The 27,681-nt window shown below is 41.9% G+C and overlaps 1 protein-coding gene across 2 annotated transcripts; it reads right to left on the reverse strand.

Moving 5' to 3' along the window:
* Positions 1-220: 220 nt before the first annotated feature.
* Positions 221-27,182, reverse strand: csnk1a1 (casein kinase 1, alpha 1). Of its 2 annotated transcripts, none has more exons than XM_079268863.1 (10): positions 26,740-27,182; positions 26,450-26,606; positions 26,078-26,184; positions 17,960-18,086; positions 17,586-17,684; positions 5,706-5,845; positions 4,758-4,836; positions 4,260-4,334; positions 4,074-4,180; positions 221-2,623 (listed from the first exon to the last, which is right to left on the reverse strand). In XM_079268863.1, the coding sequence occupies exons 2-10, from the start codon at positions 26,570-26,572 to the stop codon at positions 2,470-2,472; spliced, it is 1,011 nt and encodes a 336-aa protein (XP_079124989.1). In that variant the 5' UTR covers positions 26,573-26,606; positions 26,740-27,182; the 3' UTR covers positions 221-2,469. The 2 variants fall into 2 exon arrangements, with proteins under 2 accessions (XP_079124989.1, XP_079124988.1); XM_079268862.1 differs by having other exon boundaries at positions 26,450-26,616.
* Positions 27,183-27,681: the final 499 nt, after the last annotated feature.

Genomic DNA, 27,681 nt, shown 5'->3' on the forward strand with positions numbered 1-27,681 from the left:
ATATATATATTATAGATAGATATAGATAGATATATATAGATATATATATATCTATCTAGATATAGCTATCTAGATATAGCTATCTAGATATAGCTATCTAGATATATATAGATATATACATCTATATCTATATATCTATATCTATATATGGTATAAAATTGTGTTTTATATTAAATGGGCCTAGTACCTAGTACTAAGCTATTCTAATAATACACAGGTTCATATATTCATCTTTTTATTTTAAACGTGTAAGGTACAGTGAGTAGGGTGGCCGTGCCAATGACATTTAGAAACACACCTCGTCAGCTGATACCAATGCCAATATCAACATTGTCTGTTAATAGCATGATAATCATGCACACAAGCTATTCACATTGATGTTTTCATTTTAAACATAAATGTGGAAACGAAAATGAGTGATGGCCTATTAGTGCCACTGCCATGCATAAAGATACCAGTTATCTTTCATAAAATACTGAACTATTACAATAATGGACACATTCATGTTTAGAGAAAAAATTTAATTTTTTTTTGTTATTGTCTAATCAACCACAAACTTTCGCGGACCCCCTGTTGAAGACCTCTGCTCTAGACTGTTGTCTGATTTTTCAAAGCACTTGATGCACTAGTATAGTTATAGTATAGTATTTTTTGGGACAGTGGTGAAAACAGAAATAGAACTTTTAGAGATGTTTCTATACAACGCTCCAGGACTATTTGCACCCTTCTTCTCCGCTGATCCGATCCGTGACCCGAAACGGTCTCAACCACAAGTTCTGCGATTAGTTGCCTCTCCGATAGGTTTGTTTTTCAGGGCTGATACCGATATTAGTTTTCAGTTATAGAGGCGACCAATAAGAGATGTTTAAAACAGATATAAGAGCAGGCTTAAGACTTTCCTCTTTGAGAGTGCTTATAGTTAGGGCTGGCTCTGGCTTGCCTTGGACCGGCCCATGGACAAACTGGTATAAGCAAAAACTACAGGGGGGCTTCCTACACTGAGCACCTCTCTCCTCCTCTTCTTCACCTCCGTCTGTATGCATTGATGTCCCATTAATGCTCATTACTAACTTTACTTCTTCCCCGGAGTATTTGTGCTTTCTCGCCTCACAGGATGACCGCAGTTTTATCTGGACACTGGTTCTTCAACCAGCCATGGCCCTGCTGACACCTACTACGATCTTCATTCTTAACATTATTAATCCTATTACCGATACCATTAATGCACTGTACTGATTCTGTCTCTTCCCCGGAGTCCTTGTGCTTCCTCTCCTCACAGGTTTCCATGGAGCATGGTTTCATCTGGACCCTGGTCCTTCCTCCTACCATGGCCCTGCTGACTCCAACTGCTAATATCACTTTTATTATTACTCACATTACTATTTCATATTACCGATACCATTAATGCACATTATTGACCTGCTTCTTCACCAGAGTCTCTGTGCTTTCTCGCCTCACAGGTTCCTGTGTATCCGGGTTTACCTGGACCAGGTGTTGCCTCCTGTCGTGGTTGTGTCATACATTGAATGTGTTGTAATTCACTATCCTGTTGTGATTTTGGTCTATACAAAAATAAATTGAAATATACATTCTAAGTGGAAATGAAAATTCACAACAACACAAACTTTTGTTTAAATGGCCTAAAGCATTATGCTTAATGAACTGCTACAAAAGACAACTGTTCAACCGTAACACAGAGCATTGCTCTTCTCGTGCTGCCGTCCCTTGTGTTGGTTGTGTTGTTGAGTGCAATACTCCTATACTGCACTTTTAGAACTTGTCAAAATCCCAATATCCTAAAAGGCTATTCCTGGTTTCATTGGCTACTTATTGGTACACAGCTTCTAAAGCAGATCGTGAAGCTGTTTACATGACCATGGAAACTTCCACACAGTAGCATCACAGATGACCAACTTGGCTCAGGTTGCGCTCTCTAGTGAGTCACAACTAGTCTCCATCTGCCTAACACCATATGTGGATCATTAATGTCAGTCAAATAGCACGGAAAAACAAGGGTTGAGCGAGGAGGGGAAACAATAAAGATTTGAGTGGGAACGTTAATAAAGACAGACTGCAGAGGAGTCGGAGTGAGTTGGTCAGCATCAAGACAGAGAGCCTATTGTCCAGCCCCAACAAAGGAACAGAATAGCATGGCAGCAAAGTTAGTAGTCAAATTCCCCAAGGACGTCTTTGCTTCTGTATCAAATTCTTTTATTTGGGTTTTTCTGTTCTTTTAAGGTGCCTCCTGAAACTTGTAATGCTGTTTGGCTTCATCATTCCAACTGGAATAATAAGCTTCATCTGCTTTTGATTTCAAATTTGGTGTTTTATTCTTTAAAAAAAATGAATGAAGTAGGCACTGGGGTGTGAGTTAGGGAAAAAAACAATACCTAATAGTCCTGAATACAATCCTGAATGAATATATGAGCAATTGGTGTCTGTAAAAAAACGTCGCTTGGCTGTTTGCTACTAACCTTTCATGTTAGGCTTGGGTTTGTCAGTTTGCTTGCCTGTGGGGGTTTGTGCCTGCTGGCCCTGGCCCCCGGAGGTGGCCCCCTGCTGGGCTGCTTTTTGTTTCAGCATGGTCCAGTCAAATGTGTAGTCATACTGGTGGTTCAGAGTCCTAAAATACAAAGAAACACGTTATCAGCCCAATATGACCAACAATTGGCTGTAAAAAGAGGTTATGGAAGAACAGCAACATGGGAAAGAAGGAACGAAGCAAGGAAACAATGGCATAGGGAACGACGCAAGAGACTGGAAGGCCAGATGAGATGGGGAAAAGAGGGGAGGAAGACAGAAAGAATCCTGTGTGGTGATGGCTTAGAAATTCATCTGAACGCAGCATGCTTTGTTTGTGTATTTATACTACAACTGAGTGACAAAGACTTATCAACAAATAGTACATGCACTGTAGGGGTGGGAATCACCAGAGATCCCGCGATACGATATTATCACGGTACTTAAGTCACGATACGATATTATCACGATACGATGGTCACGATACGATATTATCACGATGCGATAGTCACGATGCGATAGTCACGATGCGATAGTCACGATGCGATAGTCACGATGCGATAGTCACGATGCGATAGTCACGATGCGATAGTCACGATGCGATAGTCACGATGCGATAGTCACGATGCGATAGTCACGATACGATCACATACGATACGATCACATACGATACGATCACATACGATACTTGGGTCACGATACGATCACATACGATACGGTCACGATACGATACGGTCACGATACGGTATGATCACGATACGATATGATCACGATACGATACTTAGGTCGCGATACGATATTATCACGATACTTGGGTCACAATACGATATTATCACGATACGATATTATCACGATACGATATTATCACGATAACATAGGCCTATATTGCGATTTATTACTTTTTGAACTTCAAATGATGTCCCCAAAGGAAAACTGTGTCAACATGTTTTATCTAATAAGATAAAGTTTTCAGTCTGTTCATCTCACTTCGTTCCGTTAACATAACCCAGCAAGTCTGAACGGTAAAGGAACATAACGGAACTTAAACTTTAACGGAGGGAAATGAAGACGCTGTAGACATCTGAACGCTGATTGGCCAAGACACCACACATCAAAGATGTTCTATTGCGAAGATCACGACATCACATTTTCTCCTCGTCTCACTCTAATCTGAGAAACGCTGGCTGGCCAGTTGACCCCCCAAGTTGTATTGATGAACGCGCGTGCGTGCGTGTGTGTGTGCGCGCACAGCCCTGACAAACAGAGCAGAGGTGCTGCAGCGTGATTTTAAATGAACGCTGAAATGTATGGCTAAAACACCCGGTTACGTCAGAATCTATCAATACTACACTCGTTAATAATTTAACCCGTTAAATATCGAGTTTCAGCAGTCATCCCGATTAATATATTAGCTGCAATCGATGGCAACCACCACCATTTTATCCAGCTCAAGTGATGACTGGAGCAGACTACTGAGCATACAATTAGGTTTATTATGTCATAAGTAGCACAGAAGACAGGGCTTAATGGTGTAGTATGTGATGTCCATTTACCTGAAAAGGATGCGGAACAGTTGGCGCAAGTACATGTAGTCTGGAGCCTCCTCAAAGCGTAATCCACGGCAGTAGTTCAGATACATAGCGAACTCTGCTGGGAAACCCTGGAAACATGAATTCATACAATTGAGCTGAGTGAATGTGGCGTAGGACAACCTTTACCGCTGTTGAACCTTTTCTTACCTTACAGAGGACCTCAACAGGGGTGGACATCTTTTTCTCTGAGATCTTCTCATACTTCTGCTTCTTTGTGGCAGCCTGACAAACACACAAAGACACTACTAGCAACATACGACCACTCAAATGGATTTTCACTTTTGTTCCATAAATGCAGTATCTGAGTTATTGTATCTGCAGCATAACAATCATGTAGGCACCACAGCTCCCTGCACTTGTAGCTCAGTAACATAAATGTGCATGCTTTGTATGTACAAGTCACAGATTTCAGTATCCACACATGGTGGCTGACCCCCAGTGTGTTTCAGACCTGGGCATGTCAAGTGGACCACTGACCAGGTTTAAGATATGCTAGGCTTTAAAAACATCATGCTCACCGCAACTCCTAACAGAATAATTAGCTGTAAAACACACCTACAGAGTGTATTTAAAGGTCACTAAAATGAACAAAAAGAAAAGCGTTTGAGAATAGAGTTGGATAACCACAGTCAGTTAAGTTCATACCTTTAATCCCTGCCACGGCAAACTGGTTCTGTTGAAGTACATCAGCACGTAGCCTAGCGACTCCATGTCATCACGGCGACTGCAGACAACAGAATGAGTTGTTTAGTAAAGAAGCAGTCAGCACTGCCTCTCACAGATTTTCTATTCAGAAACATTTGGTCTTGAGATGCACCGACTGATCGGCAGCCGATCCAAACCGTCCCGTTTAGCCGATCAGCGTCATGGATCTGGTTCTTGCCGGTCACATTTTAACACGTGTGCCGCTACCGAATGGTGTTTTTACTTGGACACAGCGGAACACGTCAGTGTGGGAGACGGTGCATCTCATCTTTGTCGTGTATTTGGTCTTGGCATTCAAACAACATGGGAACTGGTTTCTCAGAGTTGAGCAGAGCTCTCTGGCATTACATCAAGAGTCTTTGATGGTTTACACGGACTTTAGAGAAGTTGAAAGGATTTTTGGGGCGGTGGAGAAAGAAAGAAAAATAGTCTGGAGCCTTGTAAACCAGCTGCTAAGAAAAATAAATAAATAGACTCTGTATTGGCCAATATGGATCATGGACAAACAAATGTATCGGTGGCGAAACACAGGGAAACTCTAAACGTTATATTTGCTTTTTTTTCACTGTCTAAAACCGCTAAACGAGACCAAGCCCAAATGTTGAGATCAGCAGCAGCCCTAATCAGTCCAACTGGTAAATAATAGTCAACTAAATGTGGTGAAATTACACACAGTCAGGAAAATACAATGTCAAGAAGCTGGTGGCCCCGGTGTAAAACCAGATACCTGTGAAAGTCAACTCAAGCCTTGAGCTCTGCTCAGCTGAGAAACAGTCCCCATGTTTTTCAATGCCTATTATGCCAATTATCCAGAGACATGCATCTTCAAACATGGAAGAAATGGAGAAGAATTTCTTTGAGAATCAGATATGAGATGTGTGCACGGACCTCTGTTCAATGCCCAGGTGAGCATTGATGGAGGCATAGCGTGCCGTGCCAGTCAGGTTCTTGTCTTCTCTGTAGGGGATGTGCTGTCGTGTTCGGTTGTCTCGGTACTTCTTCGCCAAACCAAAGTCAATAAGGAACAACTGACAGAGAGGGAGAGAACACATTGTGGTTTTCCGTCAGTGACACCCCACAGCACTGATAATCCAAAAGTTCATCAGAAATAAAGAACAAAAAATACACATTTCTTCATTTTAAAAACAGACCATCATCTGAGTCCTGTTATAAATCATGAATGTTGAAAACATTGTCGTATTGATTGAGGAGATCCTTGTAACAACATGAACATGCATGGGGGGGGGGGGGGGGGTGTCACATAAACAACTACATCCCTAATAGATAATCACTTCTCATAGCTTCACGGTGGTAATAGTCTTACACCAAAGTCAAACGAGCCAACTTCCAGACTTGTGCAACTGTTTACCTCCCTCGTACAGTACCATAGTGGCAGTGCATTGCTGTTTTCTTTGAAGCATTAAATTAACCTTTTAAGTTGTATTCCTTTAAAACACATTGTGGTCAATGGGCTGTGACAGCACCCTCAAATGTTCCGTTTAATGGCCGACACAACAGTGAAGTGCAGCGGCTACGAAAGACTGAAATGAATGATTTCTGCATAGGAGATTCAGAAGTGGAATACAGTTCGTTTCGCTGGACCATCTGACAATTAGGCCACTTAATTACTCATTTTGAGAGGTTGTGTTATGCAGGGCAGCCAGCGTCGTGCTAGATGTCGTGTAATTCTAAAGCACAGTAAACATCCAGGGTGTACTCCACGATCATGCACAAGTGGACCACAAAGACACACCAAACCACCCCACCCTCACATCCATGCATGTGTGCCAACTGCTAATTTAAACATCAAGACCACCTGGGGACCAGAAGCAAGAGTATCTGTTTGCGAATGACAGGAGTTCATTATGGCATAAAGTGACAGCCTCAGGACTCTGCCCGTCTTTGTCAGCTTATCAATCTACATACGTCCTCCATAGTTAAGAAAAGCCCCGTTGTCCCATAGACCTCAGTTGTTTGTCGGAGCAGTCACTGTGAAAGAAATGTGTTACTGGTGTAAAAGTCCAGGGAACACACCTCTGCAGTGAAGGTCTAACAGTTCAACCGTATTGTAAGATTACTGTCACACTCCACCTTCCAGGCTTTATGCGAATACCAAAAACGCAGTTATTGGTCAATTTAAGGTCTACAAGATCTCTACAACTGGTATATTTAGGGAATGTTTCCATCATCCGATTTCTACCCACATGAAGTTCAGATCTCTAAAAGGTTGTACTTTATTAATATCATCATACAGGTGTCAACAGTATATGCCATGTTGTTTGTGGATGTAAGCAGAGCAGATCACAGTCGACATCGAGGTCTTCTCATACAAACTTCATACCAGGGCCTATGTTGCCCTTAAGTGAAAGAACAGAATACTGATGTGACATCTTTAACACAACAACTACCAATCCAACAACAACGTCCAATAACTTTCCGGACTATAAGCCGCTACTTTCCGCCCACGCTTTGAGACTGCGGCTTATATACAGATTTTTCCGTAGCTTTGCGCCGCCAACACATTGAACATAAATATTGTAATGTTCCACGTACGAGTCTGAGACACGGTCCTTGCAAGAGGTTTATTCACAGAAACCGTCGCTCTTATTGCCGAGCAACTCCCTCGAACATTATCCGTACAGTGTGTTTTCCACAACAACAACTTCCGCTTCCGGTCTAACACGACATTTACTAGCTCCCGACACAGAACAGTTGCTACCAGTAACCCCTCTGCTACCAGCTGCTACTGACAGGGTCGCTACAATATGGATGAAGTACCTTTGACCTACCTCTCACTAGGACTGTTCACAAAAAAGGTTGAACGGCAAGATGCTTTTAACAGTACTAACGTTGTCTTCTTCTCTGAACATCATAACATGTCCGACTCGCTAGCTTCTAAGCTAATTTTAACATTACAGCCAATGGGGAAATGCTAACCGCGATTAGCATTAGCGAATATAATATATCTTCGTACATCTTTTCATACAGACACTTACAGACTAAGGTCTCTCAAGGCTACCAAACGGAAGAAGTAAAACGAAGCAGCGTGTCTTCTCATTAGAATCTAAAAGCAACGAGGCAATAACTGTTGTTGCTCATAGCTCTGAATAGCTGTTGTGCTAGCAGCAACTGGCCAAGCCGGTTAGCCGTAAATGCTATTCAGAGCTACGAGCTACGTAGACACGCTGGTTCGTTTTACTTCTTCCGTTTGGTAGCCTTGAGAGACCTTAGTCTGTAATGTAAGTATGTCTGCATGAAAAGATGTACGAAGATATATTATATTCGCTAATGCTAGCTGCGGTTAGCATTTCCCCATTGGCGGTAATGTTAAAATTAGCTCAGAAGCTAGCGAGTCGGACATGTTATGATATTCAGAGAAGACGACAACTTTAGTACCGTTGACAGCATCTTGTCGTTCAACGGGGACACCTGCGGCTTATAGTCCGGTGTGGCTCATCTATGGAAAACTTCCTTATTCTTTAAAAAAATTCTCGGGTGCGTCCTATATACCGGTGCGCTTATGGCCCGGAAAGTACAGTAATTTCCAGCCCTATTACAGGCACTTTCAATAGGAACACAACCAGAGGTGAAACGTAAGTTTTGAAAATCCCCTTTCCTCCAAATCTACACAGTTATGGAGAAACCTTACTGGAAAAAAAAAAGAAGTTTCAAACAGTCACACCACCACAACATGGAAACCAAGACAAAATGACACTGTCACAACATATGGACATTCCTGGTCCATGCTATGACATATGATACCGTACCAGACCATCTGGAATAGCAGCTTAAACAAGCATCTCGAAATTCTGGTAAATTCAGACAAACTAAAGGCCTGAATAGAATACATCTGAGATTTCAGGTGCACCTCCCTCTCAGCACACCTGAAGTACAACACCTACTGGCCAGTGAATTATAGAAGAACTAATTTATTAGGCTAGCTGCTTCAGGGAAAAGTTCACCTATCCCCATTTAAATGTACAGTCGTAGTTACTGTACTTTCCGGCATATAAGCAGATACATTTTTTTCACACGCTTTGAGACTGCGGCTTTTAGAACGATGCGGCTAATGTATCGCTAATCGCTCCAATAACAGCTGATTCCTCCGCAGACTTTTACAGTACAGTAAAAGTCTGCATTTCTGTGGAGGAATCAGCTGTTATTGGAGCGATTAGCGAGCACCGTGACCAGCGGCGTCATCAGCCCTATTAAGCGGCCAAGCCAGTTAGCCGTAAATGCTATTCAGAGCTACGAGTTACAACAGTTATTGCCTCGTTGCTTTTAGAGTCTAATGAGAAGACACGCTGCTTCGTTTTACTTATTCCGTTTGGTCGCCTTGAGAGACCTTATGCTGCGTTCACACCGGTCGCGTTGATTTTTTGACGCACTGCAAAAAAGCGTCCAACGCACTGCAAAAAAGCGTCCAACGCGCCGCCGGTCGTGTTCACACCGGTCGCCGCAAAATCTCGTAGCGCCGGAGAGGGGGCGTGGTTTATCGTCCTGGAAGCCTCGATCTGGCCGCCATTGTTTTCCGCCGTCAACCATGACAGGAATAAGGACAATTGCTGCTTTGTACGTGTTGTGGAAGTCCCTCAAACATCGGAATGCCAAACGCCGTCATGTCTGGTTCATAATATTGTTCAGAGGAGCTCCATGGATTGTATCGAGCTGTATTCACTGTGTCTAGCAAGCCACCGGTCGCTGTTTACTACAGCTGTAGGAACACAAAATAAACTGATTTGGCTGTGATTCAACGGCAATAAACCGACAAAAAGGGACTCCGAAATAACTACGTAATGATGCCGATTTGTACTTGTCTTCTCCGACAAAAAGGGACTCCGAAATAACTACGTAATGATACCGATTTGTAGGTTACTGGTCTTCTCAATGGAGCTCTGATGGTTCGGTGCTAGGCTATGCTAACATCGTAGCAGCTCCACCAGCACTCAATAACGTCACGTAGACGTAAATACGGCAGCGTCTATTTATTGTTTGTACCGTATGGTTTACACACACACATGTATACACATAGTTTGGTCCGGTCTCTGTTGATATGAGGTATCGTAGCGCTCTGGGTGAACACAGACGGCGACAGGATTTATTTCCTGATTCAACAACGGCAGGAAGCCAGTGACGACAGGGGGAGCAACTCAACGCTGATAGGCTATCGCGCCACAGCGTCACGCGATTATGTCGCTGAAGTTGAAAAATTTCAACTCGCGCGTTGGCGATTTTGCGGCGTCCAACGCGTCCACCGCGTCCACCGCACTGCAATAACGCGTCCAACGCGCCGCGGGATCGCAAAATCGAGGCGCGCCAGTCTCATCGCGTCTGTGCATAGACTTTGTATGTAATCTCGACGCGCGTCAAAAAATCAACGCGACCGGTGTGAACGCAGCATTAGTCTGTAAGTATGTCTGTATGAAGCATGAAAAGATTTACGAAGATATTATATTCGCTAATGCTAATCGCGGTTAGCATTTCCCCATTGGCGGTAATGTTAAAATTATGATGTTCAGAGAAGAAGACAACTTTAGTACTGTTAAACGCATCTTGCCATTCAACGGGGACACCTGCGGCTTATGGACAAGTGCGGCTTATTTACCGTACTTTTCGGACGATAGAGCGCACCGGTACATAGGCTGCACCAGCTGATCCCCCACCCCACCCAAAAAGAAGAAGAAAAAAAAATAAAATCGGTACATAGGTAAGCCGCACCGGTCTATAAGCCGCAGGTGTCCCCGTTGAACAGATGATGCTTTTAACAGTACTAAAGTTGTCTTCTTCTCTGAACATCATAACATGTCACTAGCTTCTAAGCTAATTTTAACATTACGGCCAATGGGGAAATGCTAACCGCGATTAGCATTAGCGAATATAACATATTCGTACATCTTTTCATGCAGACATACTTACAGACTAAGGTCTCTCAAGGCTACCAAACGGAAGAAGTGAAACAAAGCAGCGTGTCTTCTCATTAGAATCTAAAAGCCTTGAGAGACCTTAGTCTGTCTTAGCGAGTCAGACATCTACCTACCGGTTCGTGGTGTGTTCAAGGACCCAAATGCAGACTCAGGACAGCAGTTATATTGCAAACCAAGATGATTTATTTCTCTCACTCAAAAACAAGCACACAAAAAAAATCTTGAACAAGTTTTGCAGAACTGGAGAAAAAAAAAAAAAAAAAAAAAAATGGAAAAAACGGTAATACGTCAACTAGGAGGCGTCTCCACGCGCTCCGCACAGGTCCAAGCCGGGAAGTGGCTTACGGTACCGGTAACCCCTCTGATCCGAGCCGGAAAGGATCGCTATTGGTCGCCTTCGTCCTCCTGTGCACTAAAACCATTAAAGTCCTCTTCTTCAGTGTCGGAATTGAACAGCCTCAGAATTGCTTCGTTCGTGCTTTCAGTCAATCTTTCGTCAGTCTCACTTTGCTATTCATCCGCCATATGCTCCGTGGTGAGACGGCAGAGAGAGCGCCATACAGCGATCATAGTTCGACGATTGTTGGCCACAATTGTGGCAAATCTTCTACATATCTTCCAGATATGATCTTAGTTCATGTATAATTGTGTTTACAATGGCTGGTATGATGATGTTGCAGACTTTTTTTTCTGACTTTTATTTTAATAAGGCTGGACTATTTCTGGTATTTTTCTCCGTGACAAATGCTTTCAACAACACGCTGAATGCTACACTTTTCTAAACATTGTCCGAACTGTACACTGTACAGCTAGCGAGTCGGACATGTACTGTTAAAAGCATCTTGCCGTTCAACCTTTTTTGTTAACAGTCCTAGTGAGAGGTAGGTCAAAGGTACTTCATCCATATTGTAGCGACCCTGTCAGTAACAGCTGGTAGCAGAGGGGTTGCTGGTAGCAACTGTTCTGTGTCGGGAGCCAGTAAATGTTGTGTTAGACCGGAACCGGAAGTTGCGGTTGTTATGGCGGAGAAAAGCTACGGAAAAATCCGAATATAAAGCGCACCGGACTATAAGCCGACGCCTCAAAGCGTGGGGTAAAAAGTAGCGGCTTATAGTCCGGTATGTACAATTTCTTTTTTCTTTTAAAAATTAGCGGGTGCGGCCTATATATAGGTGCGCTCTATAGTCCGGGAAGTACGGTAGTTTCAAGCCCTGAATGGAATAACGTTTTCTAGTTCGTGTAATTTAGGCTTGCTCAGACGGATCTACAGTGCTGCAAATGAGTACTTGTATTTGTGCAATTTCACAAACTGAGCGTAAAACACTTACATTTTGAATGAAAACTATTTTAAAAGCAGAGAAAACCCTGTTTGGACAGCAGAAGCAGCCAATGGTAAAGCATGTGATATTTACATTGGCCTGAGAATAGTCCGAGGACCCTCTGGAAAGAAAACAACCATCTCTAATTTAAACACATGTTGCACACTGCCAACCAACTGCTACATGAAAGAGTCACGTGCCCTTTTGACACCCATGGAAAATGTAATTTTGACACGGATGGGATATTGAATTGCAAAGTTATGCTAAGCCGGTGCAAGACATTAATTGTGAAAGATACAGTCCTTAAAAGTCAGTCCTTATCAGTCACCTCTCTGAAATCACGTGAGCATTTTTACATGAAGCAGCTAAACAGGGCTAAATGGATAAAACGAGACAGGCAAGCAGTTGTCTTTTTTAACAAGGGGTTCTGACCGTTTACTCCATATTTGATGAAGCAACTCTATTGTAGCTCAGGTTCTCTTTGCATCTTAAAAAATAAGGCTTGCGTAGCATTTTAAAGAGACTTGTTTTCGTTTTGTTCTTCATTTGTTTTCCACAACCTTTTTTGTTAAATATGCAGCTCAGCTGGGATCTTATGAAAAGATAAAAAATGCATTGGATATAAGACTATTATGTAGTACTGTATGTTAATAGTCATCTATACATTTCGATGGGATGCATACAGATTTAGTATTTATCAGCACGATTGAAACATGAGTTCTGGGAACCGAATTGCTAATTCTTCGTTACATATCCTGCTTTTGAATAATATAAGGATGTAGTTAAATCAATATCAATACGGTCTTGGCTCTGAGATCGGGTTTGATATGAACTACTATCAGGACATCACAATAAAGAGACAGAAACAGGCTTTTAATGTCGGCAAGAAGCCAATTGAGCCACGATTGGAGGGACAACTAAATGGGACAAAAGCCTCTCCCTAGGCAATGCTGGTGGAAAGTTTGCTATCCTCTCCCATTGTAATGTGTGTAAGTGCACACTGGGTGGGGGAGTACATACATTGGGTATTATGAGTGCAAGATGGGTGCTGGTGGTCTGATTCACTTTAAACCAGTGTAGTAGTTAGGTATGATTGCAAAGCGACAACTGCTGTTGTGAGGCAGCTGGTGTTGTGGTAAAGGTCACACCTGGTTTAATCCTGAGAAAGATGGGTCCTGAGAAGAGCTAACAGCCAAGCTTCTTTTCCTCTTCCCCACTGACGAGTCTAAACACTAGGGCAGACAGTAGAGGGGCAGGGGTCAAAATCACACAGCCTCTATCCACCTTCAGTCACAGTTAGCATGAGTACAACAGGCACTTCTGGTTGCACCCTTTGATACAACGAACAGTGTCCTGTACAGCTAGGATAAGCCCATCCCAGGCTGGACCTACACTGGCAAAGTATACACTTTAAGTCCTTGTGGTACAGATGTGATCATTCTGGCCATCATTCTAGAAGAAACCACATGACTAGGAATTTCTTCTGTCAGGACAAGCATGGTCAGATCAACCCTGTACAACAAGCCCAAAGTGTCTCATGAAACGTGGACATGTTGAAACTTCAATATCATGTCCGACAGTGACAGTAAAGGCCAGTGCAGACAGGCAACACCATGGCTCAGAAAAGACCTGGGGGAGTGAGGAGATGTCGGCAGCAGATGGTAAAGACAAGAGCCCATGGTTGTCCTTCCTCCACCAGCAAAACAAGTGGTTCATATTAAATGTCTGGTAAGAAAGACAGATTTAACAGGCCACTGGTGAGATATTATCTGAACCAAGCTGTTCACAGACCACCACTTACTACATAGGGAGAGTTCCTGCCTCTTGTTTACATGAAAAACATCATCAATCATATGCAGCTGAGCAGACATAAGGGGTTAAATCTGTACTGGAGTCGAGTTAGTGTTGGAGAGAAATGGCTGTGATCACCTGTATCACATTAAGGCATCTTCAGACTCAGCAACTCAGACTGATCTCTTATCTGTCACTATGATGGACAAAAGCACCACGCATATGGTTAGCTGTGATATAGTGCTGGTTTATTGCAGAGATTGTTAGCATTATGAAACAAATAAATGAACAATGTACTACAAGTACTTGTGTAGTGACACAGGCTAAACCATAAGGTGTGAAACAATGACACCCAAAAAACAGCGGCCCCCGCTTCGGGACGAACTAAGACATGTACGTTCTAGCACTGCTCTGGGGCATGATCCCAGAACGGTGGTTACCAAGTCATAGCGTTATACTTAGTGTATACTTCTAGTGTTTTAACTTTCCTGAAATCTGAGACATCCACTTGTGCATTGAGACACATTTTCCAAAGCAAGCATTTGACCTAGACTAACTTCAGTCAGAGGTGTACACGACAATCAAAATAGTGTAGAAAAAAGGTTTAAAAAAAAAAGGTGCAGAGGCTGAAGTGATATAGCTTGTTAAACCATTAGGGAGATGCAACAAGATACTGAACAGCACCATTTTGCCCTAAACACATCAATATCAGCACGAGCACTCATCAGGTGCTGGTGCCAATTAAAAAAAATCTATTTATCAGAATACATTTAAGCGTTGACGCATATTGCCACTTCAAAAGTGATTGAAACGAAAATCAGGGGTTTATGACATACTACGAAGGTGTTTGAAGATAGTTAGTACAACAAGGTTCTTTATCCTCACCAATGTCAAAAAGAGACGTTGAGGACATTTGATGCCCAATAAAGAAATGGTACTGTTTAATTGGAACTTTGCTAAAAGTCTATCAATCGGTACGCCTTGTATTGTTGAGCAAACCATCCATGAGCTGACTGTACACTTAGTACTGACAAAATGCTCTCACAGGCAAAAGGTTTTGCAACAAAAAGACTACATTTGGCTAAAATTCCAACAAGATGCATAGAGAGCCAATTCCATACAAAATACCATAGCTAGCAACTTCTCTAAATAGTCACGCCAATGTGAGACCACTATAATGTTGGCCTCTGCAGTCGCACTGTTTTACAAGAAATTGCAATTCATGTCTAATACTAAAGTGATAAGCAAATTTAATAATTATAACAGAACACGCCCCGCCATACATTCTCTGAAAATCCGGTGTAAATGTACATAACTCATAATACGGAGGTTGTAGTCTGGCGCTGGCCCATGCAGAGAACCTCATAACGTCAAGTGACCCCCAGCAAGCAGTCAACCCCTGCATGTGCATTAAAGTGTGAAGAGATCAAGCATTACGACTTCAGCTGACTCTTCCAAAAGTACACAGTAAACTCGGATTTGCTATAAGATGGACTACGGTAATACTGCTGCGTCATGACATACAGCTGTCCCACTCTTGAGCATGCAAAAGTAGTCATTTCATTGATTGTGCCACACAACTGTAACAAGTTACCCACCCATTTCTGCAATGGAATAATCAAAGCCATTGCATCCTATTTAAGTTAGTCCATATTAGCCATAACCCTAACAAACGTAGCTAGACTGCAGCGTCTGGGATGAGAAGCAGGACAGGTCAGTGGTGGTTGGGCACAAAGGGAAAACATACATCCCATGCTTTAGCTTAACCAGACGTTGCCTGTCTGCAAGGACTCAAAATAATCTGAATTTCAGGCAACTTCATTATACACACCTCTGACCAGACTCAAACAAATGACATCACAAGACAACAAAATCACTTCAAGTGTGTGTGTGTGTGTGTGTGTGTGTGTGTGTGTGTGTGGGGCTAGAAAACCAGCATCATTGTCCACAATGCAGTCAATTCTTCGGCAAGAATTCAGTACACAGAAACTGGGCTGAATCACCCTGCAACCTTTACTTTTTATCAGCAAGTATCTGTATAATGAAGAGGGAATTACATTATTTAGGGACTAAACGTTTGTAGAACTTGATTTGATCATTTATATTCCCATCAAGGTATGCCTTTGTACCGTGTGACCTGCTTTATGCTAAACCAAACACAAAAACACTGGGGACTAAGGTTTTGTTGTAGATGGTTAAACTTTTCGTTAAGCATATTATGGTGGATGGCAAACCTTTGGAAAGCAATTTAAAAACACGGGGCTTGAAACTTTTTACAATTATGTAGATTAGTGTAGACAGGCTTAAAGGGCCAGTACACCCAAATTACACAAAAACATTTTCTGAGTTGAATCGGCATCACTCAGACACTAAAGATTTTATTCTCACACCTAAAGAAATCATTTACAAGGGGCAACATTAACAATTGACGCTAGGGAATTGATACGGTCAATTACACAGCTCATGCTGAGCAAGACAGCAAGTATGAATGACTCAAAGTTAGGAGTTCTTTAAGGATCAGAAATGTACTATGTAGTACTACGCAGCTAAACTAAACATTTACTAATTGAATATCTAGCATGCTTGAGTTTGTGTCTGTTCAGCATCGACATTATATTCAAAGCTCATAACTAGTTTGTGCACGAACGTGGAGAAGTGGAAGAAAGAAGAACAGCAGAAACACGAGAACTGAGGCCAAAAGAAGTAGAAGCATCAGCAGAAAGAGATGAACTGCATGTTAGTGGAACATTAATCACAGTATTCTCCGTTTAAATCGGTCTTTGAAGCATTTAGTCAAATCAAAGACCTTTTGTGTCTGAAGTAAAACATGTGATTGAATTGTTGGCCGTTATCAAATATCTTGAATCATAACTCCCCTCAGACATGAATTCACTGGATTAAAACAGTTCACTTTTTCCCTGCCTAAGCAAATAGAACCAAGTGTTATTATTAGGACGGTATTTTACATTATTTATCTAATTGATCAGTATATTTCATTGCTTGGAAAAGTGTTAATCATTCATGTCTTTATTTGGCTTCTCTGAATACACCCGCTCTCTCTGGTGGGGAGCCTGCTGATCACTTTGAGATCAATAGCCGCTCTGCATGCAGATAGAAGCATATCATCCCACGCTCACAAGCTGTGATAGCTGGCTCACCATCATGCACGTCTGTACATGATCTACATGCAGCTGTTCAGTTTCATGCCATCGATTTTAGAGATTATAAAACGCATATGCAACAAGACTTTGGAAAAACTATGGAAACCTCACACCAATAATGGGTGTGTCATATTGAAACTTAATGAAACCATTTTAGTTCTACATAAAGTATAAATGAGTATTACTTTGTACTTTTATTTAACTGTGGAAATGCGACTTCAACTCCTCCACTGGCCGTAGCCATCATATATGAACAACAGATGTATATGGAATGGCACTAGTCATGTGTCCTCTTCTTTGTGGATCATATTTGATATAAGACGGCTACTCGTTGATTTCTGCTGTGCTGAGAACAGGTAGTAATGTTGCCGTCAGTCAGACGAGTGATGGCAGCAGAACAGAAGCTTCTTTAGAGGCAGTAATGTAGTATATGGAGAGATGACCATTACTCAAGCTACATTTGAGGATTGGGAAGAGACCAGGACTGTGAAGTTCACATGGCCACCATGCCAACAGCTCTATTGAGAGCTTCAGTACTCCATACTTACTGTGTAGGACTGAGACGGGTCTTACCTTGTTACAGTGACGGCCGATGCCCATGAGAAAGTTGTCTGGTTTGATATCTCTGTGGATGAAGTTCTTTGTGTGTACATACTCAATTCTGCTGATCATCTGAAGATGAAAAGAAAGCCACGGTTACATATTTTAAAGTTATGACCATTCTGCATAGAACATATTAAAATATAGGTCTTCATTTCAATGAACATAGGAAATTTAAAGTCACCAATACCTAAAAGTGAACTGGCGAACCCACAGGCAGAGACCATGCTTACCGCTTACTCACAAAGCTAGCAGGTCGGAACCAGGACCTTCTTGCTGCTCATATTTAACCATGCTCATTGCTTCAGAACATTGCAGAGAGGCGGCTGTGTGCAAGTGTTAGATACCTGGTCTGCCAGCATGAGGACCGTCTTCATGGTGAAGCGGCGAGAACAGAAGTTGAAGAGGTCCTCCAGACTGGGTCCAAGCAGGTCCATGACTAGGACATTGTAGTCCTTCTCTTGGCCATACCACCTGGGGACACAGTAGTCATATCGTGAGGGTGGCTCTGTCTCGCAGCACATCATCTCAACCAACTTCTCAGGTTGAAAACAGATCGAACACTTCTCTGCTTAATTATCATGCGGGTAATGTTTCATCAATACACAGATAGATACGCAACTTCATGCTCGTTTAATTCGGATGATAATTGGTGACGGTCACTATTTTATTTTGCAGAAGTCAAAAACCAGGTTCTCTTTCAGCCAAACGCCAAGTTGCAGGTTCAGACTCCTGGCTATGCCTACAAACAGTGGTGTAAAGGGTAGGGCTAGGCAACAGGTCAATAAGATAATTCATTGTCTTTCAATGGAATACACAAATAGATAAGCACATACGGATTCAAATTCCTCAGAAAAGTTTAGCTCTGCTTATGGGAATACCCCAGTGTAGTTAAATCAAACCATCTTCTTAATGGGATTACTCTGCATTTGTGCATGCATGTCAGCAAAGTCAGTGTGTAGCTGGAAACACTTTTTCCTCAGTCATTCTTCAGTTTTCTTCATTTTGCATGAAAGTTCTTATAATAAAAAATATATATACATTATAATTAGTGCTGGGAAACGATGACATTTTTTATAACAGTTCTAATGATTCTGATCATAGATATTCAACCGGCGTTCACAACTTTATCTTCATGTGTGTAAGAGATGCAATTTAAATATACACCTTGAGAACTACAAACCTATCTAAGTCATGTTTTTATGTTTGTTAAATTCTCAGTCGCGATAACTAAATGATGCTTATTATACATATTACAAACAAAACACTTTCAAAACTCAAAAAAAAAACTACTTAAATGAATAATTTCTTTTTTGGTATTGTGGTCAGACACACATGCAACGCTGATTACCGTAATATGTGTGGTATTTGTTATAAATGTACGTTGGTACATAGAGGCTGATAAGAAGCTGTACCTGGAGGGACTTAGGACCCAGGGGAATGTAGGTGAAGCAGACCTGTCACTAGGGATGGGTATCGTTTGGGGTTTTTTCCGATACCGGTGCCTGAACAGATACTTTTTTCTTCCGATTGAACAATATATTAACTGTTTAAAGCAGGCATGTCCAAAGTCCGGCACGCGGGCCAATCACGGCCCGAGGTCAGATTTTATACGGCCCGCGCCTTCTGTCTTAAAATGCATTCATGGCCCGCCAGCACAGTCAAAACGGAATGAATAAATCATACAAATTCAACATGCAATTCCTATTTTTACCTCATGGTGGCAGCACCACTCTGTAACTGTCTGGCTGTTTGAAATTGGCTCTGACCCTTGAACTGTCATGGCTACGGCAAGTAAAAAAAGGAAAGTCGATAATGAGGGCCGCCGCTTCCAGGAGAGGTGGAGATCGCAATATTTTTTTCACCGAAAACCGAAACAACTGTGTCTCCCTAATTTGTCATGAGACTGTTGCCTTGTTTAAGGAATATAATGCAAAGAGACACTACGAGACCAAACGTGCTAATGCTACAACAAGCTATCAGAGAGCGTCCGTGCTAGAAAAGTGAAGCAACTCCAAGATAACTTGGCCACACAGCAGCGGTCCCTTTCACATGAAAACATCATCAAAGTAAGCTGCGGAGTGGCCGTGGTAATTGCTAAACATGACAAACCTTTTACGGAATGTGAGGTTACCAAAGACTGTGTTATGAAAATAGCAGAAAACATTTGCCCCGAGAAGAAGACAGAGTTTGCTAATGTTTGCCTGGCTCGTAACACTGAAGAGCTATCATCAGATACGAAGAGACAACTTGATTTTTTTCGTGAGCCTGTTTCATGTGTGTTGAATTTAAATGTTAGATAACTTTTCATCACCCTCACTAAGTCATATTTAAGATTGTCTTGAGGTGAGAATATTGATCGGTTCCTATGTAATTAGCTTTTAGATGGCTTGTTCTTTGTTATCTGACTTTCAAGATGTGAAAGAAAGGCAGAATAGTTGTTGAGATGTGTTCACACATGAATGCTTACATTTGGTTACATTGCTATTTGCTGTCATTGAAAATAAAATGATAAAATAACAATGTATGTATAGGCTACTTGTATTGTTTAAAATCATGTCAGCAGGGACTGTTGGCCCTTGGGCATTTTCACATTATCAAATTTGGCCCTCTTTGAAAAAAGTTTGGACACCCCTGGTTTAAACTATACTATAAATACATACAAAACATTTGGCTTCAAACTACAGCTTCAAACTTTTTAACTATGAACAATATATTAACTGTTAACGGTATACTTAAATATAAATAAATACAAAACACACACTAGCAATTATTTTGCAGAAATATGAGCATATTTTCCTTCTCTGGCAAAATACGACACGTCTCATGACTTATTTTATTTTACCAGTTGGTGGCGGTAATGCGCCAATTCGTCGTTTGCCAACCGCCAGTACACTTCAAAGGAGGAGAAGAAGCAGCTTTGGCGTGTCTGTGTTGTGATTATGAGCAGCAGCGCTAAGTACCCCGTTGTAATAATACTGTGAGTGAGGAGCGGAGGACCGAGTCCTGCTGCCAGGACGGAGTCATCAGGGTAGTGTCAAAAGTATTTCAATGGGCTCAGGCACCGAAAGGAAGCACCGGAATCTGCATTGCGTTTCGGTCCGGTAGATACCGGACGTATAGGAACCGGTTCCATATTGGCACCGCTTTTCGGTACCCAACCCTACCTGTGACGCCACACAAATACAGCTGTTCACCGCCTGCTGCCCGGTTTTCGTGTTAAAAATGTCCGCTTAATAATTTAAAAAGCAACTGCGTTAACACCGATAATATAATTATCGGCGTTAACAGGAACACACGTGGGTGTATTTAACAGATAATCTATAATCTGTCAAATTTCCTAACCCACTCAAGAGGCTCGGTCAAACCAATTGAAGGGTCAACATGCGTCATATTGTCGATTCCACATTAGCTAAAGACATTAAGAAAAAAAAGTCACATTTTTTAGATTGGAGGAGTGTTTTAAGTGGGCACAGTGCACAACAGTAAAACAGCATGTGCTTGTTACATTACTTGTACTAGCTTAGTATAAATGGCCCATGACCTTTTGCCAGCGTATGCTGTAGCCAAGGAGAGAGAGAAAAGCTGAAGTGCAGAGTAAGCCTTTCCTTACTCAAAACACGGTGAATACTTTCCTCTGAAACAGCCTGGTGATGCATCCACAATGAGGATCTCAGCCATACGCACACACCGAACACGGTTTTAAAAAGGTGCATTACACGATGGAAACAAGTCTATTCTAATTCACCATTGGGCTTATTTCGTTGAACAGAATCAAAACCGTTTTGCAGTTTGTCCCATTATGCAGGCATTTCATGAACGGAGCATATGGGTGGGGAATGACCCACTATCTACATCACGGTATCTTTTAACATCCTAGCGGTTTCCCCATATATTGTGTTATTTTTTATATAGGTTTATGGTGGCCTATACTACAGTAATGAGTTCATAGAATAGGGAAAACATGTTCATGTCATCAAGGATTTATTTACTATAAGTTTGCATGGCCCCAAGAAATTATACAATACATATGAAAAAAACGGCAACATATCTAAAAGCAGGACCTTGAAAATGAAGAATTTAGTGATGACAACAACTTCTTTCTCAAAACAATATTTTAAGATAATTGTATAATAATATATACGTATATACGTTTATATGTATATAATGACTATAAACTGAGCACAGGCTTGTAAAGTGGGCACCTTTGTGTCAATATTGTTATAATGGTGCCAGCACTCCGACTGGAATATTTATGCCTTGGCAAGACATGCGTTGAACCCAGTTCTCAACTGCCTGGAGCGGGACCCTTTCCTTACATAGGTAGTTTGGAGCATTTGTAGTTTCGCCCCACCACTTGCTTTTCTTCCTCCAATCAGACACACTCGGGGTATTTTGTGCCGAGGTGACGGAAGTGGTTAGTCTTAGCTGGGAACAGTGGCTACAACAGACACAGCTCCTCTCTAGGACAAGTTATTTTAGTGCGGTGTTCATATCCAGTTGAAAGTTAATCATCGTAACTTAAGGTTAAATAACTGATACCACCATATAAAAAAACAGATACAATTAAGTATTGCATTCAAAATGTGAATTATAAAAATATAATTAGGACTGGCCAGCCTTTTGTGTTTTTTTAGACCACTTCTTAATTTTACTTTCAATCATGTTATGTCAAATGCAGGCTGTATATGGCTGCTTAAAACATGTCAGGTACGTGTTCTGTATGGGCAGAAGTTTAATATTAACGACCATATCTGCCATAAAAACACGCGTGTCTTTTAGGGCCGTCTGCGTCTCCAGTTGGAGAATAAAGACTCCACCCTATGGGTCACTATTGTATTCCTTCAATGCAGCACAAAACAGTTACTCTTTGTTTCTGACGTTACACAATTCAGCGATTGGATGAAACAGTTTACTAAGCATTACTACAAGACATTCTGTAACCGACTGTTGCAAATTCCAGTTGCATTTTTTAATCAATTTCTTACATTAGCCCTTGATTATGTTCTTGCCGCCGTGTAATGGGTTCGAAAACAATTGGCCAAACTTGCATGCCAACTGCTGGCCTCCAATAATGAAGATGTAATCGGCAAGTATGTTAATTCAGATTATCCAGCAAGGCCTTTTGTTGGTCAGTCAGAAACATGCAAGTGCACGTAACAGAATAGCATGTCCTTAGCAGTGCCATTTCAGTGAAATATGCTGTTTTGTGTTTGCTGCTGCCTACTGCTAGGCTATGGTTCTTGTACAGCACACCACCTATATGGCACAGATGTGATTCTTACACTAGTACTGACTCAACTTCAAATCTTTAGGTTTCTTCATTCTACAGGTCAATTGCACCAGAAATATTTTACATTTTATTTTTCTCAGAAAAAAAACCCTAAACACTATTAGAATCCATGGTGACAGGAAGAAAAGCTGTTCTTGCTTAAAGTAGCCTCCTTAATGATATTATTATGATCAATTGTGGGTTAAACTTTATTGCAACAAATATAAGAAAGGACGTTGTTTCAGTCGGTATGAAAAAACAGGGCGAGAATGAGGAAACACTGAAACTATGATAGGCGGTGACTGCATAAAAGGTGAGCCAGGTTGTTCTATGAGTGGAGGAGGGGAAGCAGGACCAGCAGGTTGGACAGGCTTACACAAGACTTTGCTGCAACAAAAGTCAGCATTACCGGTGCAAAGATTCAATCAAGTTCCTGCTACAGTAAAGGTGGAAAAGATTTGCTTCAGAACCTACAGGACCCGTCACTCTTAAGACCTACAACCCGTGATCAGAACTCCTGGTGCCTACCAAAAAAGCTGCCATCATTAGGACTCTATCATGACCATGACTTGCACACAAAAATGCACAATTGGCATCCAACCCATGTGTGCTTGTACCTACGGCAGTGGTTACTTTACAAAGCACTTCTAGTTTGTAAAGAAGGTGTGTGTGTTCAAAGTTCAGGTTTCAACAAAGTTGCCATGCCTTAACGGCTCCCCGGTCATTGTCTCATTTCAGCCATGTGCCAGCTGTACTGTATAATATACAAGGCTGTGCATGTTAGCGCTGCTAGACAGATATAGAACAGGGAAAGGAAAATCAACACCAGTGTTGATATTTTCTGTCCGGTACACAGGCAGATACTTCGTCCTAAAAAGTAGCCATGCTTAATGAGGTTATTTTATAATAAGAGACTAGTATCAGTATCTTCTCCAACTCAAAATCAACCTGAGCCATTCCCAGTTCTGTAGATGACTATAGGCAGTAACAGCCATGTCAAATGTATACATATAAATAATTGTAATTATTTTACGGTCAGTCCACGCACACACATTTCCCCCTTCTTCAAGTCACAACAGCCCCCTTCACAGCCTGTTCAAGGCGGGACTGTTCCTTCTGTGTAGAAAGGTGCGGGACAGACTGGGGCACATGGTTGTTCTCTATGTCCGTGTAAGAGGACTGGTGGTACAGCGGGTCCACACTAGATGCAGACATTGTTTTGTTACTCGTATAAACCTCTATTGCAGCCAAAACACCAACATCCCATCTAAAAAAAATTAAATATTCACACCCTGGGGCAGCATGCCACCATTGTTTGGGTCAGTGTAGAAGAGAAAAAGCAGCACATGGCCGATCTTCTTTACAACAGTGTTACGGAATCTCTGTAAAACGAGAGCGCAAAGCCCCACGGCGTCCAGTCTCATTTGCATAACCGCTCACTCAAACTTTGTCAAGTTGCATGGTTGTAAGTTACTGCTTAAAAAAGCTTTTATTCATTTTAGAAGAACATGCATGTTGTGTTCAGTACATGTCTAATTATCCACTTTTGATCATTGATATGACTGACTTCTCGTCACAAAACAATCAAAATGTGCACGCTTTACTCCCCTTCAACACTTTGTCTTAGTATTCAACATCACAAATCTTCCGTAATTCAAACGCTATCAATGTTAAGTCTGAAGCAGTGAAACAGTAATGTTTATAGGCGCTGCGTATTGTAAATGTGGTGATTAAAACACAAAAGGCACAACAGTATATCAATTCAGAAGTATTTTCTCTGGTTGGTGTTCAAACCCATCAGCTGTAACACAGCAGGTACTTTCTCCTGATTCCCCCAAACAAGTCAAATGACTTTGACTATTAACATACAAACAACTCACACCGTCCCTCAGATTGAGTCAGGCAAGCAAGACAAGCGTTTCTTTAAAAAGAAAATCAGGCCATGATGTGTACGAGCGTCATTACAAGTCCTGAATAAAGCTGAGCAAACCTGCTCCATTGTGTGAATGATAACATGCTTCTCCTGCCACCTTAACAGCAATGAATGCAATATTCAGTTTCACTTTAACTTTGTGGCAGAAAACATTAAAACCATGGAGTAAAAGGAACTGAGTTTATTTCCTTGGGACTGGTTCACTGAATAAAAAGAACAGCATCGATATCATTTAGAGGTAAACACACAGGGTCACTTAAGCTATTGATGTCTCTCAAACTAAACGTTAGTATACCAAACAACCACAGAATAAATAACTATTTATTTTCCTTGTTTCATCCTGGAGAAATGACTTCTCTTAACATGTGAAACAACAGTATACTATTTATGTCATGTACTCACTGTACTTCCACTTTCGTACATGCAGTGGCCAGAATGAATCTCTCCCTCAATAGCCGCACGCACACAAACTTCTACTTTAATCCAATATACTAACAAATAAATAGCTCAGGCTCCTGTCAGCAACTGCTCAGCAGTAAGGAGTCAGTCACATGCCCATCCATCATATTAACATGAAAGTGAAACAGCCATGTGAGCATTACTGCATAGTGTATACTTTACAGTTAGTAACGGTGTGAACTATGGGACACAGCGTGCGTCTCTAAAACGTCACCACATGCTGTGTTCAGCTAACGTTACATCCCAATGTCAACAGCTAATTCAACACAACTAAACATAGCGAGAGAGCCGTTACAGGGAGCGACGTCTAGGGCTGAAACCACGCGGTGAAAGCACACTTCTACCGGGGCTCTCAGCTTGTTGTTTTCGCTTCTGTGCTCCGCCGCCATTTTCTAACAGAGTAAGGGAAGACATGTTGGGAGCTAACGCAACAAAAGAGGAGCGGCCATTTCCAACCACACAGTTGGTTTTCCTCAACACTAACCACAGTTATTCACAATAAAAGGGCACAGGTGGGGTCTAAACACGACTGATACAAATCACCGTGTGCAATGTACAGCCGACGGGCTTTTTAAGCGACCGCGCAAACCACATCGTACCTGGAACAGACCAAGTAACGTCAGGCAGATTAGCAGGCCCAGTGCCGACCAGCCTCTCTAACGTTATCGCCAGTCGTCCTTTTCACCGTACACGTCGCCACAATAATGTAGCCCAACGAAGACACCTTTACACTAAATACAGTGTCCTTTATTGTCCGTGACGAAAGGCAGTAAGCTGCAACGTAATGACCGTTCCCCTTACCTGATGTGTGGAATCCCGACACCACCTTGGAGGATTTTGTACAGCTTGCTTTCGTATAACAGCTGTGGGTGTCTGGCTTTCTGTGATTCCAACTTTACAGCTACCTCCTGAAAATGACACAAAATATAACGTTCACATTTCATACTCTGCATTACAAACACTTTACAATGAATACAGCCAATTCATTATCGTGAAGCATCGTTTACTGAATACATTTTACAGTTCAGTAACTACAAGTTACCGGCTAACTGGCAAAGCTATGCATCAAGTTGACTAATACGTTTGACTCAGTCACGGTTGTGTTCACAAGGAAAACTCACAACCGATTTCCCGACAATACCGATGCTGTTAGACGTCGAAGCAGTGAATTACCTCTCCATTTGTGATGTTGATAGCCAGGTATATGTCACCGAAAGATCCTGATCCAATTTTTCTGACCAGCTTGTATTTTCCACCGACTATGAATTCGGCCTTGGAGCCACTGCTGCTCGCCATAATATCCACCAAATGACGATCTCCACCCGATTACCTGTAGAAAACTGTGGCCGTGTAGCCGATTGTCAGCAGAACATACAGAGTCCTGTGTGTGCAATAGTCGTTGAGGGAAAGTATGGACTAGCTGTAAACGTTACTCCAAAGATCTGTTTCGACTATTAACGTACCAAGCAAGTTGGGAAGTGGATTTCTCCCGAATTTGTTGGCTTTAGTCATAGGCTACCGGCTGCAACGGATCTTCGTTCGAATAAAACCTCCTCCGAGAAACACTGAATTCCGTGTCAGTATGGAAGTATATACATCCAAACTAAATCCCCAAAAGCTTACGGCCTTCTACAACCACCCAGCTAGCTCGTAGTAGCAGCTAGTGAAAACTAACGTTGGCTAGCGTTAGCATCAAGCTAACGCTGTAGCAAGGACCGCCGCGGAAAAATGTCCAGACCTCCTCCGTGCTGAGTAGCAAAAAACAGCCCTTCTAATTACACGTCCGATGGCAATGTTGCTTTTTTAATCGTTTCAGTCCTTTAAGGGCGTTTTCCGCAAACTTCAAGGGTCGCAACCGTCTATAGAAAGCGCAACCCACTCACTCCGCCATCTTGTCTTCTCTACCCTTTCTCTCAGCTAGTTTCCGTTGGCGGCGATGAGTTAAGGTTAGACATCTCATGACCCCTTTAGGTGCGATCGGAAATATTACATCTAGCCTCACGACATAGGCGTGTTTAAGGCTGTGTGATACCCCTTAGTGCAACCAGTCAACAACTGAAAAGTTAAAAAGAGATTTGTTATGTAACCATTTTATTGTCAATACAATGTTAATGTATGCTCAAGAATCCATTGAGTGTATTTTGCCTTTACCTTTTGTGTGTACTTTTGTGCCCAGTGTTTTTTTGCCTGATGTTGTATTGTCAAATTCAAACGAAGCGACCATGAAAGCAGCTGGAGACCCTCTAATTATGTACGTGTCAATTTTGTATGTCAAGTCCGACCCAGCGCCCTTGAACGCACCCACAGGTAGTATTTACGACTGACGTTAGAAGCGTCGTCATGTCTCAGCACATTTTCAACCTTTTTCAGCCACATTGTGCTGAATTTTCTTACGCTTGTATCGT

Source organism: Melanostigma gelatinosum (assembly GCF_949748355.1).
Source record: "Melanostigma gelatinosum genome assembly, chromosome: 5".
NCBI lineage: Eukaryota > Metazoa > Chordata > Actinopteri > Perciformes > Zoarcidae > Melanostigma > Melanostigma gelatinosum.

What these genes read in the sequence shown, in the direction of transcription:
- csnk1a1 (XM_079268863.1), bottom strand. Translation starts at nt 26,572, where the DNA reads ATGGCGAGCAGCAGTGGCTCCAAGGCCGAATTCATAGTCGGTGGAAAA. An exon ending in TCGGCCGTCACTGTAACAAG is followed by an intron (nt 5,846 to 17,585) that starts GTAAGACCCGTC and finishes CCTCTCTGTCAG; the next exon opens with TTGTTCCTTATTGACTTTGG. An exon ending in CACCTGGGCATTGAACAGAG is followed by an intron (nt 4,837 to 5,705) that starts GTCCGTGCACAC and finishes TGTTGTCTGCAG; the next exon opens with TCGCCGTGATGACATGGAGT.